Source organism: Agelaius tricolor, unplaced genomic scaffold (assembly GCF_023055355.1).
Source record: "Agelaius tricolor isolate 1412-34295 unplaced genomic scaffold, bAgeTri1.0.p SCAF_8, whole genome shotgun sequence".
NCBI lineage: Eukaryota > Metazoa > Chordata > Aves > Passeriformes > Icteridae > Agelaius > Agelaius tricolor.
Genome location: NW_027269268.1, coordinates 10881339 through 10893541, shown reverse-complemented (window position 1 = coordinate 10893541; position 12203 = coordinate 10881339). Strand labels below are relative to the sequence as shown.

Sequence of the window (12203 nt, the reverse complement as noted above, 5' to 3'; positions counted from 1 at the left end):
GAGCCATCTTATCCTTGGGTGTACCAGAAGAGATTCTGTACTGCTGCTGTACAGGTGGGACTGTCTTGTCTAGGACATTTTTCACCCAGGCACGTGACAAACAATGCAGGAGAGCCGGGCTCCTGGTGATGCAATGTCCTAAATGCTGTCCCAGCCATTTCAAGTACTTGTCCATAAGTCCCTAATTCCAAGGTTGTTGTAGAAATTTTGGACTGCAAGCAAGAAAAATGATACCAAACAGGTGGCTTTGCAGAGCACCCTCACTGAGGATGTCCTTGCCTCTGTTGCCAATTAGGGATGAGCTGGCCAAATTCAACTCAGCCAATACAGAGAAATCTGTCAGGCCAGTGCTGCTGAGCTCTGAGACAGCAATTACTGAGTGACAATGAATAATGTCTTGTCATAGCAGTGTTTTGGGGGGAGAAAATTCAGGTCACATGAAAACAATAAATTTTGCTATGAAAACAATAAATATTGCTATGAACACAAACCACACATTTTTGCTTTCTCCTGGTTTGGTGAAGTAAAAGTCAGATAGTTTAGAAAACAACCCTTGTCTTTGCCAGGAGCTACCAGCAGAACTCTGGAAAGAGAACTCCACACAGTCCTGTTATGGTAAATCTAGGTTGGCAGGTCAGAACTGAACAAGTCTTGCAGACAAGTACCTAGCTATTGCCAGGAAACTGCTGACCTGGATTTCACATCGATATTTCAGTCATTCCAGTGTTATCCTCATTTTCCCAACCAGGTATTTCACAGACTGCTGCAAAAAGGCAAACTGTTTCTGTGAGATATTTTAGTTCAGTGAGCAGAATGCTGAGGCACATTGTACAGTGACACTTGAATTTGCTCTGATATAGCATATGGATTTATAAACACAACAGTCATTCTTTTCACAGAAAATAATGTCTATTCTGTAATGCCTGAAATAAAGCAATTTAGAACTGTCATGACTGGGTCACAGCACAGGCAACTGGACATGAGAAAATAATGATGGTTTGCTTCTCAGATAATTGTTTGCTACATCCTTCATTCCAGTTATTTTTCACTCACGTTTACCAAGCACCCACAACATTTCTCTGATATTTACCAAGCAGTCACATATTTACCAAGTGTCAAAGGAAAGCAGAAAAGGAAGGAAAACAGCTGATTGTGCAGTCTGTATCATACTCCCAAAATACAAAAGCTTCCTGTAAGAACACAGCAGCCTCTCTGCTAATTGGCCTCTACTTATCATAATCAAGAAGTAAACCCAAGAAACAGGATAGAGATCACTAAGAGGAAATGATAATGATATTGAGTGGCATTTTGGAAGTCTGCTGTGGGGTGATTCTGCCTGAACTTAACCTTGGAGTTAATTCAAATTCAGACATAGCTTTATCTACATTAAATTAACCCTCCCTGTGAAACACAGCAACTGGGAAGCTCCTCCATTTGCTAGAATAGGAGAAGTTGTGTGGGGCTTGACTCAAATTAGGAGAGCAAGAGGCAAATTCTGCAGATCTCCACTGTGCCAATAATCTTCATGTAACTATGCTGCAATAGCATCTTCCTGCTGTCATTCCTGGCTGAGGCTGCTCCTCTGCCCAGGATTTTCTCTTTTCTTGCTGAAGAGTGTCCTGAGACACTCTGTCTGAATTATCTCCTTGGGGAAAAGATACCAGAGGGTTCAGATTAGGAACACATCTCCTACTAAAACAAATATTTTATTGTTGATTCATGTTTCACAACTCAGTAGTGCAGATGAGTAAAAGAGAGAGACTATAAATTCAAGGCTTAAATTGTCACTATTACTAGCAGAGGATAAAATGTAGCTGCTAATTACACTTGGTATGGTAGTAATGAGAAGAGGCAGTGAATGCTCAGTTTTGCTACTCTTTGGGAAGGCAGGCAGAAGCTCTTTTGGGAAATAGACTGCCAATGCTGTGCAAACAAATCTCAAACAAATAATGAAGCTCCCTCATTATCTACAGGGGATTTTTTAGAAGCAAAACAAATACTCAGCAATTTAATGGTCTCCTTATGGAAAGGATTGACTCCAGTAGTTCTAGGTGATGTCCTAGAACTTGTGAGAAAAAGCTTTCATGGAGAAGGAAAATCCACCCAGGCAGAAGATGGATATTTGCTAATTAGGGTAATGGTCTTGCTTCTTTAACTTACAGAAATATAATGTATGGCTTTGCTAGGCATGAAATTGGTTAAGTACAAAAATCTCATTACCAATGGAAAAGTCAGCATCAACATTGCTATGTAGAAACCTCATAGAAAAATAAGGCTTCTCCACATCTGCAAAGAACTTCACTTTCTGCCAGTGAGCATATATCCAATGCTATCAAGCAAGTTATTTGTTAAAATTGAGTATAAACAATAAATGGGAAAGACATGAATTCATCAATATGGAGTGAAAACCAGAGCAGCTGGCACCTTCCCATGTTCCAGGCAGGTAGCACTAGTGATACTTTCCAACAAAGCACATGCTGTGGGAAGGCTCAAAGACATCTCTCATTTTCTCTTCATTTCAATTTTGAACAAAGATTTTGAATTTCCATCCTGTGCAGTTCCAGTAACAGACATAAACCAAAAAGGACTTGAGGAAGAATTGCAATTTTGTATAACAAAAGATTCAAATTACTTTGTGCATTTTTAAGCGTGATTGCCTCCTCTAGTAGCTTGCTCTAACTGAAAAGATAACCAAGGACTGAAGTCCTTCAATAGGGATGGCTTTCATCAGAAACCAAGCTACTCGTGGGATTATGGCTTTAAAAAGGATCCTTTCCATTGATCACTGAGAAATGCTGTCCCTAGGACGGGAAGAGATGAAGAATTGAAGTGGAAAGGAAGGAAAAACACATGGAAAGGAAAAAGGAAATTGCCCATGGCCTTAGGACATGAACAAGAGTAATAGCTCTTACTACCTCTACATCTGCTTGCAATAGGGACCAAGTACTGGTTTAGAAAAGTTCTTAAGTTAGGAGCATTTTACAGAAAACATTCAGGTCTGGATCTTCAAGAATATCTGGACAGTATTCTGAGTCTGGTATTAAGAAATCTTAATTTTAATGTGAATTAGAATCATCTCAGTATTTTGAGTCACTCATCCACTCTTCATTTGCTGTATTGTGCCAGAAGTTATATTTCCATAAAACATTATCTTGTGCTTGTGATTTTCACTCAAGTATGATTGCAGAAGTCACAACTCAAGAGTTTGTACTTCTGTGAATTCATTCATAACTCATTTCACATGATGGCATTGGAATTTAAGTTCAGAAGCAGATCCCACTCAAAATTTTGTTTTTAAGAATGGCAGCTCCTGCTTAGCTGAGCTGCTCTCCAGGTGGACTGGAGCCAAATTTACTTGATTGGCTGGATTCCTGCTTTTTCAGAAACACACTGCTGTAAGTGTAACTGCCCTTCTCAATGAAGTCCTGAAGGAGCCAGCAAAAGCCTCATTACAGTCATTTTTGTTCACTTGCTTCAGGTTTTTGATACCTATCATCCCTGCTGACACTGCAAAGTACAGATGCAACTCCATATTTCTCTCCCAGCTCGCATACATTTTTTTCTACTGAAATTGTTAACTGAGATGCAGGCATAAAATTCTGGTTCTTTAGGTTTTGTCTAAACTGTCAGTAACTTTTCAAAGGTCAGGTTCTCAGCCAAGTGTATGTGCATGTGTCTATATCTTAAACTAATTAGATGGGAACCTATTAAGGAAAGTTAAATTGAGTGCAAAATCTCCTAAGCAAAATAAATTATATTGTAAGCAAGAAACTAATCCCAGGATCCTCTGAAACACTCTTTACAGCAGTCTTTAGACTTTTTATTTACGCTCAGGCAATTTCTGCCCCTCTGTTCATTATAATGTTACATAATCTTTATAAAACATACCTGGATTTTTAGTAGAGTAAAATGCATTACCTGGATCTATTGCATTATCCGTGTTTCTCTGGCTTCGGCTTGCCAGGCTCATGGTGGCATTTCCTGCCACTTTTTTTGTTGGGGAGGGCTTCTTTATAACGGGTTTTGGCTGCTTCTGAAGTTTGGTGATGTTGTTCATTGCATTTACCATGAATATGTCAACATGCTGGGTTAAATTTGTCAAAATAGCTCCTGCTTTTACTTCAAGCACAGATTCAACGAGCTCCTTGAGTCCTCTCTGCAGCAGGGGGATATCTGGCTGAGCCAATTTAATTAGCACAGGTAGGCTTGCATTCACTTTCTGGATGCTGTTGTTGGTGTCCTGGCACAGCCCCCAGGCCTCATGAGCAGTCTTGTTCACGAGTGGAATGATGTTTGAGAAACGGATGGACTTGGCTTCCAGGGCCTTGATCCTGGAACTCAGTGCCTGGAGCTGAAGGGAGACCACCTGTTCTTTCTCTGTTGAGGCAGCTTTGGTTTTTTTTAGTGAGACACAGTTGTTTGCCAAAAACTTGGAAATTTTTGACTCCACATTCAGAAGGCGAACCTCATGGTCCTTTGAACCCTCCACAGAGTCAAACAGTTTTTCTTCCAGGTGGCTGATATCTTGTTGCTGCTTTTCCACTTTTGATGAGGTATCATTTAAAATATGGAAAACTCTACTGAAATTGTGGAGGATACTTTTGTCAGACTCCTTGTTGGGAAGATCAGAAAGAGATAGCGCTACCTGTGAAGCAATTTTGTATCTCTTGTTATAAAGCAGTGACTGGAGAGATTCATTCAACTGTTGGAACTGGGGAATAAAGGCCAGGAGGCTGTCCAGTTCCTCAGCTCTGCCACAGCAAACTTCAGTCTCATTTCTTAGAGCATGTAGCATGTCTTTCAGTACATAATTATCTTGAATAGAATCTATAGCACTATTTACTACTATCATGGTCTTGTTTAATCCGTCCTCTATTTCCATGGAGCATTCATGAACACGACTCTCAAACAGTTCCTGATAAGCCTGAGATTCATTTTTAAGTCCTTCCTGAGTTTTGGAAAGTTCCTTCATTGCAGAATTCATTCTGTTAATGACAACAGTGAGGTTTTCAAGTTTCTCTTTCAATTCTTTAGTTTGGATTTGTTGCTCATACTCTGAAGTTAGACTGAAAGGTACTCCTTGTTCAATCAAGGGTTGCAGGATCTCCATATCATAGCACAAGTCATTAATTTGCTCATTCATTCTGTCCATCTTATTGCCCAATGGAAGGAACACATCAGAGAGACTCTTGTTTAGAACAATCACACTCTCTTGGACTGCTGCCAGCTGTGCTTGGAAATCTGTCCTGCTCTCTGACAACATGTCATCACAGACCCCCAGAACAGAGTCCCTCTGAATTTCCAGTGCAACACTGAGATTGCTGATCTTGCTATCTTGCACTCTTAAGTCATCATAGATCTCCAACACCATCATGCCTTGTCTCTTTACTTTCTCATGCAGTGTGATCATGTACTCTGTAACATTGTACTCTGTGACTTGATCTGCTGGGGGGAGGTTTTGTCTTGAAGACCGTTCAGCTGATAACAGTTGTTCATGAGCATCTCTCATTTCAGAGAGGGTCTTATTTAAAGATTGATAATAAATTACACTTCTTGACTGTTGGTGCTCCAAGTTCACTTCCAAGGACTTCTGCTTTTCTTGTAAAGCTTTCACAGGCTTCTCACAAGTGAGGGCCATTTCCTCTCTCATCTGCACCATATGACTCTTCAGCTCCAGAATGTCAAGCTCTGTTGGCCCACTATCTTTCTCCTGAGCAAATTTATTTTGGGTCTCATTCAGGTGCTTGAATAGTTCTTTTGTATTTTCAAGGTCACCTGACATGCTAGACATAGTCTTGAAAATCTGAGCCATGCTCTCTTGCATTTCACCTTGAAATACTTGAAAGTGTTCTCTGATTGTGTCTTTGATTAAGTCATTGATACTTCTGGATTTGAGACCTTTGGGGGAAAGGAGAAATACGGAAACAATCAAATCAACTATGTTACTAACATTGAAGTTTTCCCCACAATGTGAGGAAACACAGTGCTGCACAGAGGTGAAACACACATCCCTGCCCCAGTTTACCCACATATAGAGTAAAATGTACAGCTGAAGAATGTAGAGGATGCTTACAGTTTATATACAGCTACAGTGTTTGAGGATCCACCCCTGTTTCTACTGAAATCAGTGGGACTTTTGCTAGTATTTTGAAAGGACAAACTCAAACTCTACATGTAGTACCAGCTTTAACCTCTTACCTAAGATGTTTCTGAGCATTGGAAGGGGGAGATCTGTGTGCTTTTGTGGCTTGCTCATAAAAAATGATGTGTCCTTTCTCCACTAGGGAACTAAGTTAAAAAAAAAAAAAGAAAAATCTGCTTCACAAGATTATGGTCAAGAAATGAAAGCAGAGATTATTACCTTCCTACTGTATTGTACGTGCTAGGTGATGATGCAACACACTATTGTGAGAAAGAAGCAAAATTTTGAAAATAACCTTATTGAATAGCTAAAGTTAGTGACATGACAACTGCTGAAAGATGCAGGCATTTTAAAGGTAGAAACTTTAAGTCTTGCATACAACTCCTTAAAGAGCTCTTAGGAATTCTGATCCTGAAAAGCACCAGGCAGAAGTGCATGTGGGAATTCTGCCCCAGCGAAAAACATGAAAATATATGTTTCCCATTTAGCCTTAGAGAGGTCAAGACAGCTATAAAAGAGTTCTGCATAACATATTTCAATCAATTAGAGCAGTAGTTCTGCTCTGGTATGAGAATAGAAGGAATTTTATTAATTTATTCTTCAAAGGTAGCTCGTCTGTCCAACTGAAACATTGAAGCATTCTTTGCTCAATTTTCATAAGCCCTATGAACATTTGCAGCCAGACTGTGATATAATGATTAAACTCTTCAACCTCTATAATGCCTCAATGACCACAAGTTCTCTGATTAAAACTGTACTGATAAAGGCAGAAATTATCTGTTCCCCTCTTCCATTTTATTCTCAATTAATTCTACAGCCTGGAATTTATTTCTTCATCTTTAAAACACTGAGGCAGGTCTTCAAAACTTACTTGAAGGCACATTCTCAGCAAGTGCAGTAAAGCATCAGGAAATCAGATCCAAGTTTACTGGCCCAGGAAAGAGCCCCATCAGAAATCTAGCATGAAGTTTCCTAAGAATTAAACTCCATTATTGTCACCTGAGGTCCCAGATGTCCCAGCAATTTTACATAAAGTATAATAAACAGCAGTGATAATATTGAGATTACCTTTATTGTCTTCCTCTTAACTACCTAAAGAGCAAGTCAATGACTAGACAGATGCCTGTACATGAACATGCACATGTATGTGCACACTGAAGTATCTCAGAATAAAGGTGTACTGGCAGCTGAGAGGAAAAAACAAGATATGAACTAATGTAGAAAAAACATTCCAAGAGATCATTTGGTCAGGTTACTTACTTATGCTGAAAAGTGTTCTGTGCTCTAAGAGACACAATGAGCTGTGGAGAAAAATTTGATGGCTATGGAAAGAACCAAGGTTACTCTAAACCTTCTGTGAGGAATCAACTATATTTGTTCATCTCAGCAACAAATCTTGATAACAGACTATTTATCTGTGAGAGACATTCCAGAGGGTCTATACCAACCTTTTCTTTCTGTAACAGACACGAAGGTGCCAGCCTTACTCTCCAAGTGGAATTGCTGGAATAGCAATTCCAGCTCCATGCAGTTGGATAGTGAGTGTAGTATGGAGCTCAGCACTGGTTTTCAGGTGTTCCCCTGACCAGGGGGGTGTGGAGCCTGCTAAACCAGACAGCTTCGGGTTTCTCTCTACTCTGCTTTCTAGCTAGGACAACTGGGTAGCTTGTAAACAAAGTGCAGCAGGAGCTGTGGGAGCCCACACAAAGACCTGACCCAAACTTGGTGACAATTGGGTATATTGTTAAGCTTGAGCTGCAAACACATGTGTGCACTCATGGATGTAACTCAATTTCTCTGTTGCTCATTTTGAAATAGAAAGGTCCAAGCTACCTGTGAACGTTAAAGATCTCTTGCACTTTTTATGAGATTATAAATTTTAATTTTAGTTTCCTGGCTGAAAACCAAAGGGTGTAATTACTCTGTGTCAACATATATTCTCTTTGCAGTTTCAATTATTTGAAGAATAATGTGCAAAATAAATTTATGTACACAGGAGACTGAATTGAGGTTATATATGCAGCTGCAAATGACATTTCTGACTTGGAAGTGATTAACACTCCATTACTGAGTTCATTTTGAAAGGAGTGTACATTTTTATAATGAAGAGGAAAGGTGTATATTAAATATGGAATTAGAGGAAGAAGAAAATAATAGCAGGAAGCAGAGTTTTTTAAATTAAAAAGAGCACAAAGTTATTTTCCCTAAGTAACAAATGGGAACAGCTTCCTGAATCCTGAAAGCAATTTTTAAAATGCACAACAGGTTTCATTAACTAAACAGAGGAGCATATCAGTTACTCCAGTGAGTGTTGCCCTCTATAAGCACATGACATGTTTGTGTCACTGAAGTCATAGATGAAACCAAGAATTAAAGACTTTTTAAACTGTATTGAATTGTTTGACCTCGCTCCTAACAAACCCTGATACAAAGCTGGGCAGAATATTAGAACTTCTGTGATAAGAAAAAAAGGTGATGTATGGATGTGAGAAAAGGACCTAGCACCAGAGGAAGAAAATGGAAAAGTAGGTGAAGAAGTAAAATGCCTGACTAGCATAAAGCAACTACAGCCTTAACTGTGCTTTAAAAGAGGGTTGCTTCAGGATGGCAATGGTACTGGGAAAGTTGTGGTTTGCTTCAGGTGAGCTTCTAAGAGTAATTTTTAGCAAGGTGGAATGTTCAGTGCTGTTTATGCATTTGAGTACAACTGACTGATATTTCCAGGACAGAAACTGCAGTTGCCATTTGTCATTGCATATAGAAGCCACCATACACACTAACCTTTTCTTTCTCCCCTCCTTTGCTCATTTCTGCTCTTTACCTATGTAGAAGCCAAGAATAACCTGTGTTGGAATGCTCATAATTAGAGCCAAGGAATGTAGTTGATAGCATCTTTTTAATTGGTGCTCTATCTCCTTGATTAGGAGATAGATTGACAAGATAAATCAAAAAGAAGGATATCAGCTGGAGATTTTTTCTGAGCAGGTATAATATAAAACTTTACAGGTAAAAACAATAAAGGCTTGAAGGGCATTTTCAAAGAAGGAGGGTTTTGGACAGCAGATTTTAATTAAGACTTAGACCCTGAAATAGAGATAGGGAGTGCAGAAGCAGAAACACAGGATGCTGAAAAACACCTCTTAGACTAGCATAAAAATGACAGCTAGAATGAGTGAAATAGAAAAAAAAAATTAGGAGGAAGCAGAAGGGAAATGGGAAATATTCAAAGACAGATTAAACGTGCACCCAAAGGTCAAGAATGCCATCTAGCAATATGTGGAGAGGTGAAAGCAGGTCACCGCTCAAGAGATGGAATGAACTTGCATAGAAGAGAGCCATCTAGCACATGGCAGGAGCAGCTCAGGAGACAGAGGACTGAAAATACAAGAAATGGCACCCAACTTGATAAATCAGAGGGAGATACAAAACCCCTTATTGTTTTGTTCAGTTTAATCTCAGTGTAAGGAACTCCAGAACCTCTGTTTTCTTTTTAAATAGTAGAAAAGTCTCTGGATTCTTAAGTGCAAAATATGGTTTGGGGAATATTCCCGAAAAATTAGAAAAATATTGCACATTGAGGACATGAAAGTTTCAGTCTGAATCTGCTTGTTAAACAGCACTTTGAGCTGGCTAACACCCAGATCTTGCAACAGGATTCACAACAAATGGATGCATGATTCTGCTGGTGAGGATCTGATCTCTAGCTGTGTCTTTCTCATATACTGAACATGAGTACAGATGTTTATCAAAGATAGCCTAATACAATCAGGGACAAATTATTCAGCAGAATGTTTGCTGTATTATAAACACAACCACCACAGAATTCCTTACAGTTTGCCCTGTGTGTGTGAATTATGTATTAAAGAATATTAGTTAGACTTGGTAGCAAAACAAATACTACATCCTTTAGCAGCTGCCAGATAAACAGAAACAGACATAGGAATATTTGCAGATGCTCTAAGCAAATGAAAATGCCTTGATAGTAGCTTAAGCTACCATATAGATGATGAAGCATCCAAGAATATAAGTTTTTTGTCACTATGAAAGACACCATAGCGAATGTTGCAATAAGCAAATTCCTCTCTTATGAAATGAAATTTTAAAAAGGAGCTCTCCCAACAAGTTTTGAGTAATAGAATAGAACAGTCTATGAAGATTTTTAGGTTTTTTTTTTTCTAGCACTTCTAACAGGGTGAGTGATTACATTAATTTATTTTTCTTACCTTTTAGAAAAGACTGGAAGTCTCTGCCCTTATCTTCATTGATTTTGCCTTCCAGAGAAGAAAGCATCTTGCTCACATCATTCATCGCAGCAGCAATGCTGTCAACCTTCTTCTGTAGAAAAGTCAGTTTCATCTCCTGACTGCTAATCTTCTCATTCATTTTTTGATAAAGTGCTTGGCCAGGAAACAAAATGAGAAAAAATCCCCCAAACAAGTATTGTTAAACATCATTTAGTGAGTAAATAAAAGAAGGTATAATTGACTGAGAGATATTAGCTAAATGTGGGGTGAAAGTTTTCTGAATTTTTGGTTTTGAGTAAATCATCTTTATTTTTGTCATGTACCATGTATTAGTGAGATTCAGCAGCACAGCAGTTACTAATTACTGAAGCATATGTATCCATTATAAAGTATTTATGATTCTACAAGAGTATTCTGAATGGTTACCTTATTTTAATCAACATAATGCCATTCTTCCTCTACCTAGCGCCCTACAGGGTATTCCGTTAACTCTCATTTAGTGAATCTCCTCTAACACAATCACAAAAGCATTCATTTTTACTTACCATTTATAACACAACTTCATGAATTTGCAAGGCTTCTGTCTGAAGGAATACATTATCTTTCCATTGTTAGGGTCAAAATAAAGACTTGTTCAACACAGCAGCAAGGCAGAAAAACAGCTAATAGATAAATTACTTTGGAATAATGATTCCAAAATTATCATTAAAAATAGAAGCTTAACCTACAAAATCAAGTTTATTTTAAAACCTGCCCAAATTGCTCTTGATACTTGTAGTCTCATCAGGAATAAAAAGGCCTAGATGGATGCTTTTAAGATAGGTAATGGTGAAGGATGCCTTGATGTCGAAAATTAGGACTCCACATGACTTCAGCCAGCCATCTGAGTTTGACAGGTGACAGGTATCAAACTTAGTCAGGGATTTTCAGAAGATGCTGATAAAATTAGATGCTTGAATTCCTAAAAGCAAAGCTAAAAAATCTCCCTCAAGAATTCAGCCTAAATGCCTATCTTTGGCATATATTATCCCAAATGATCTGGACTATACTATGACTTAATAAACTGCTATGGATGAGATTCTTCAGCATTGCATACAAATATTTATTAGTGTAAGTTTACAGTATTCCTATTGATCCTTTGTCACTTTTCATTACAGCACCAGTGTCTATTCTATGGCAGCAAACAGTTCTAATCAGAAATCCTGTCTAAGTACAGGGGTTCAAAGGCTCCAAAAACCCCAAGCAAGTTATATGCAAAAGGGCATATTCTTCTGATGACTTGTATTCTTTAAAATTCTGGTATGCAAAGATAGGTAGAGATGCAGATGAAGCAGGCCAACACTCATGAGAATGCTCTCCTGTAGAGTCATGGTTCTTGTAAAGGCCATCACAGTAAGAGCCTGGAGAGTAAGACTCTTTTAGGTTAGGATGCCAGGATCTCCAACTGTGTTCTCTACCCAAGGTATCTACTTAGATAAGTACTAAATTGTTTCAACTCGACCACCTTGTTGGCCACTCGACTCCGGCCATTCTTCTGACTGGCCCTGCAAAGACAGACCATTGATAGACCTCTGTCTTCATAATACAGCTTTCTGAGAGACAAACAGGTCTGGGCACTTCTGCTTCTGGTTGAATTGTTACTATGAGAAAGGGATCTGAATTCATCAGCAGCTCACACACAGACACCCAAACTGATAACTAACCTGCAGGGTGTAATGGTTTTTTTTTTGCTTGGTTTCTACCAGTTCCCACTGAGGGAGGAAGAGAAGTTACATGAACCTCAAAGTGGCATGGCTGCAAAGTGGGAGCTGGAAGCA

General features: G+C 38.8%; 1 protein-coding gene across 1 annotated transcript in view; it reads right to left on the bottom strand.

The window, feature by feature from the left end:
• MMRN1 (multimerin 1) overlaps positions 1–12203 on the bottom strand; it is a 33496-nt gene that overhangs the window by 2379 nt on the left and 18914 nt on the right. Inside the window, exons 6-7 of the mRNA XM_071432666.1 lie at positions 10366–10539; positions 3919–5898 (exon numbers count right to left, since the gene is read on the bottom strand). Of these exons, the coding sequence (XP_071288767.1) occupies positions 3919–5898; positions 10366–10539 (2154 nt within the window). The remainder of the gene's footprint in view (positions 1–3918; positions 5899–10365; positions 10540–12203) is intronic.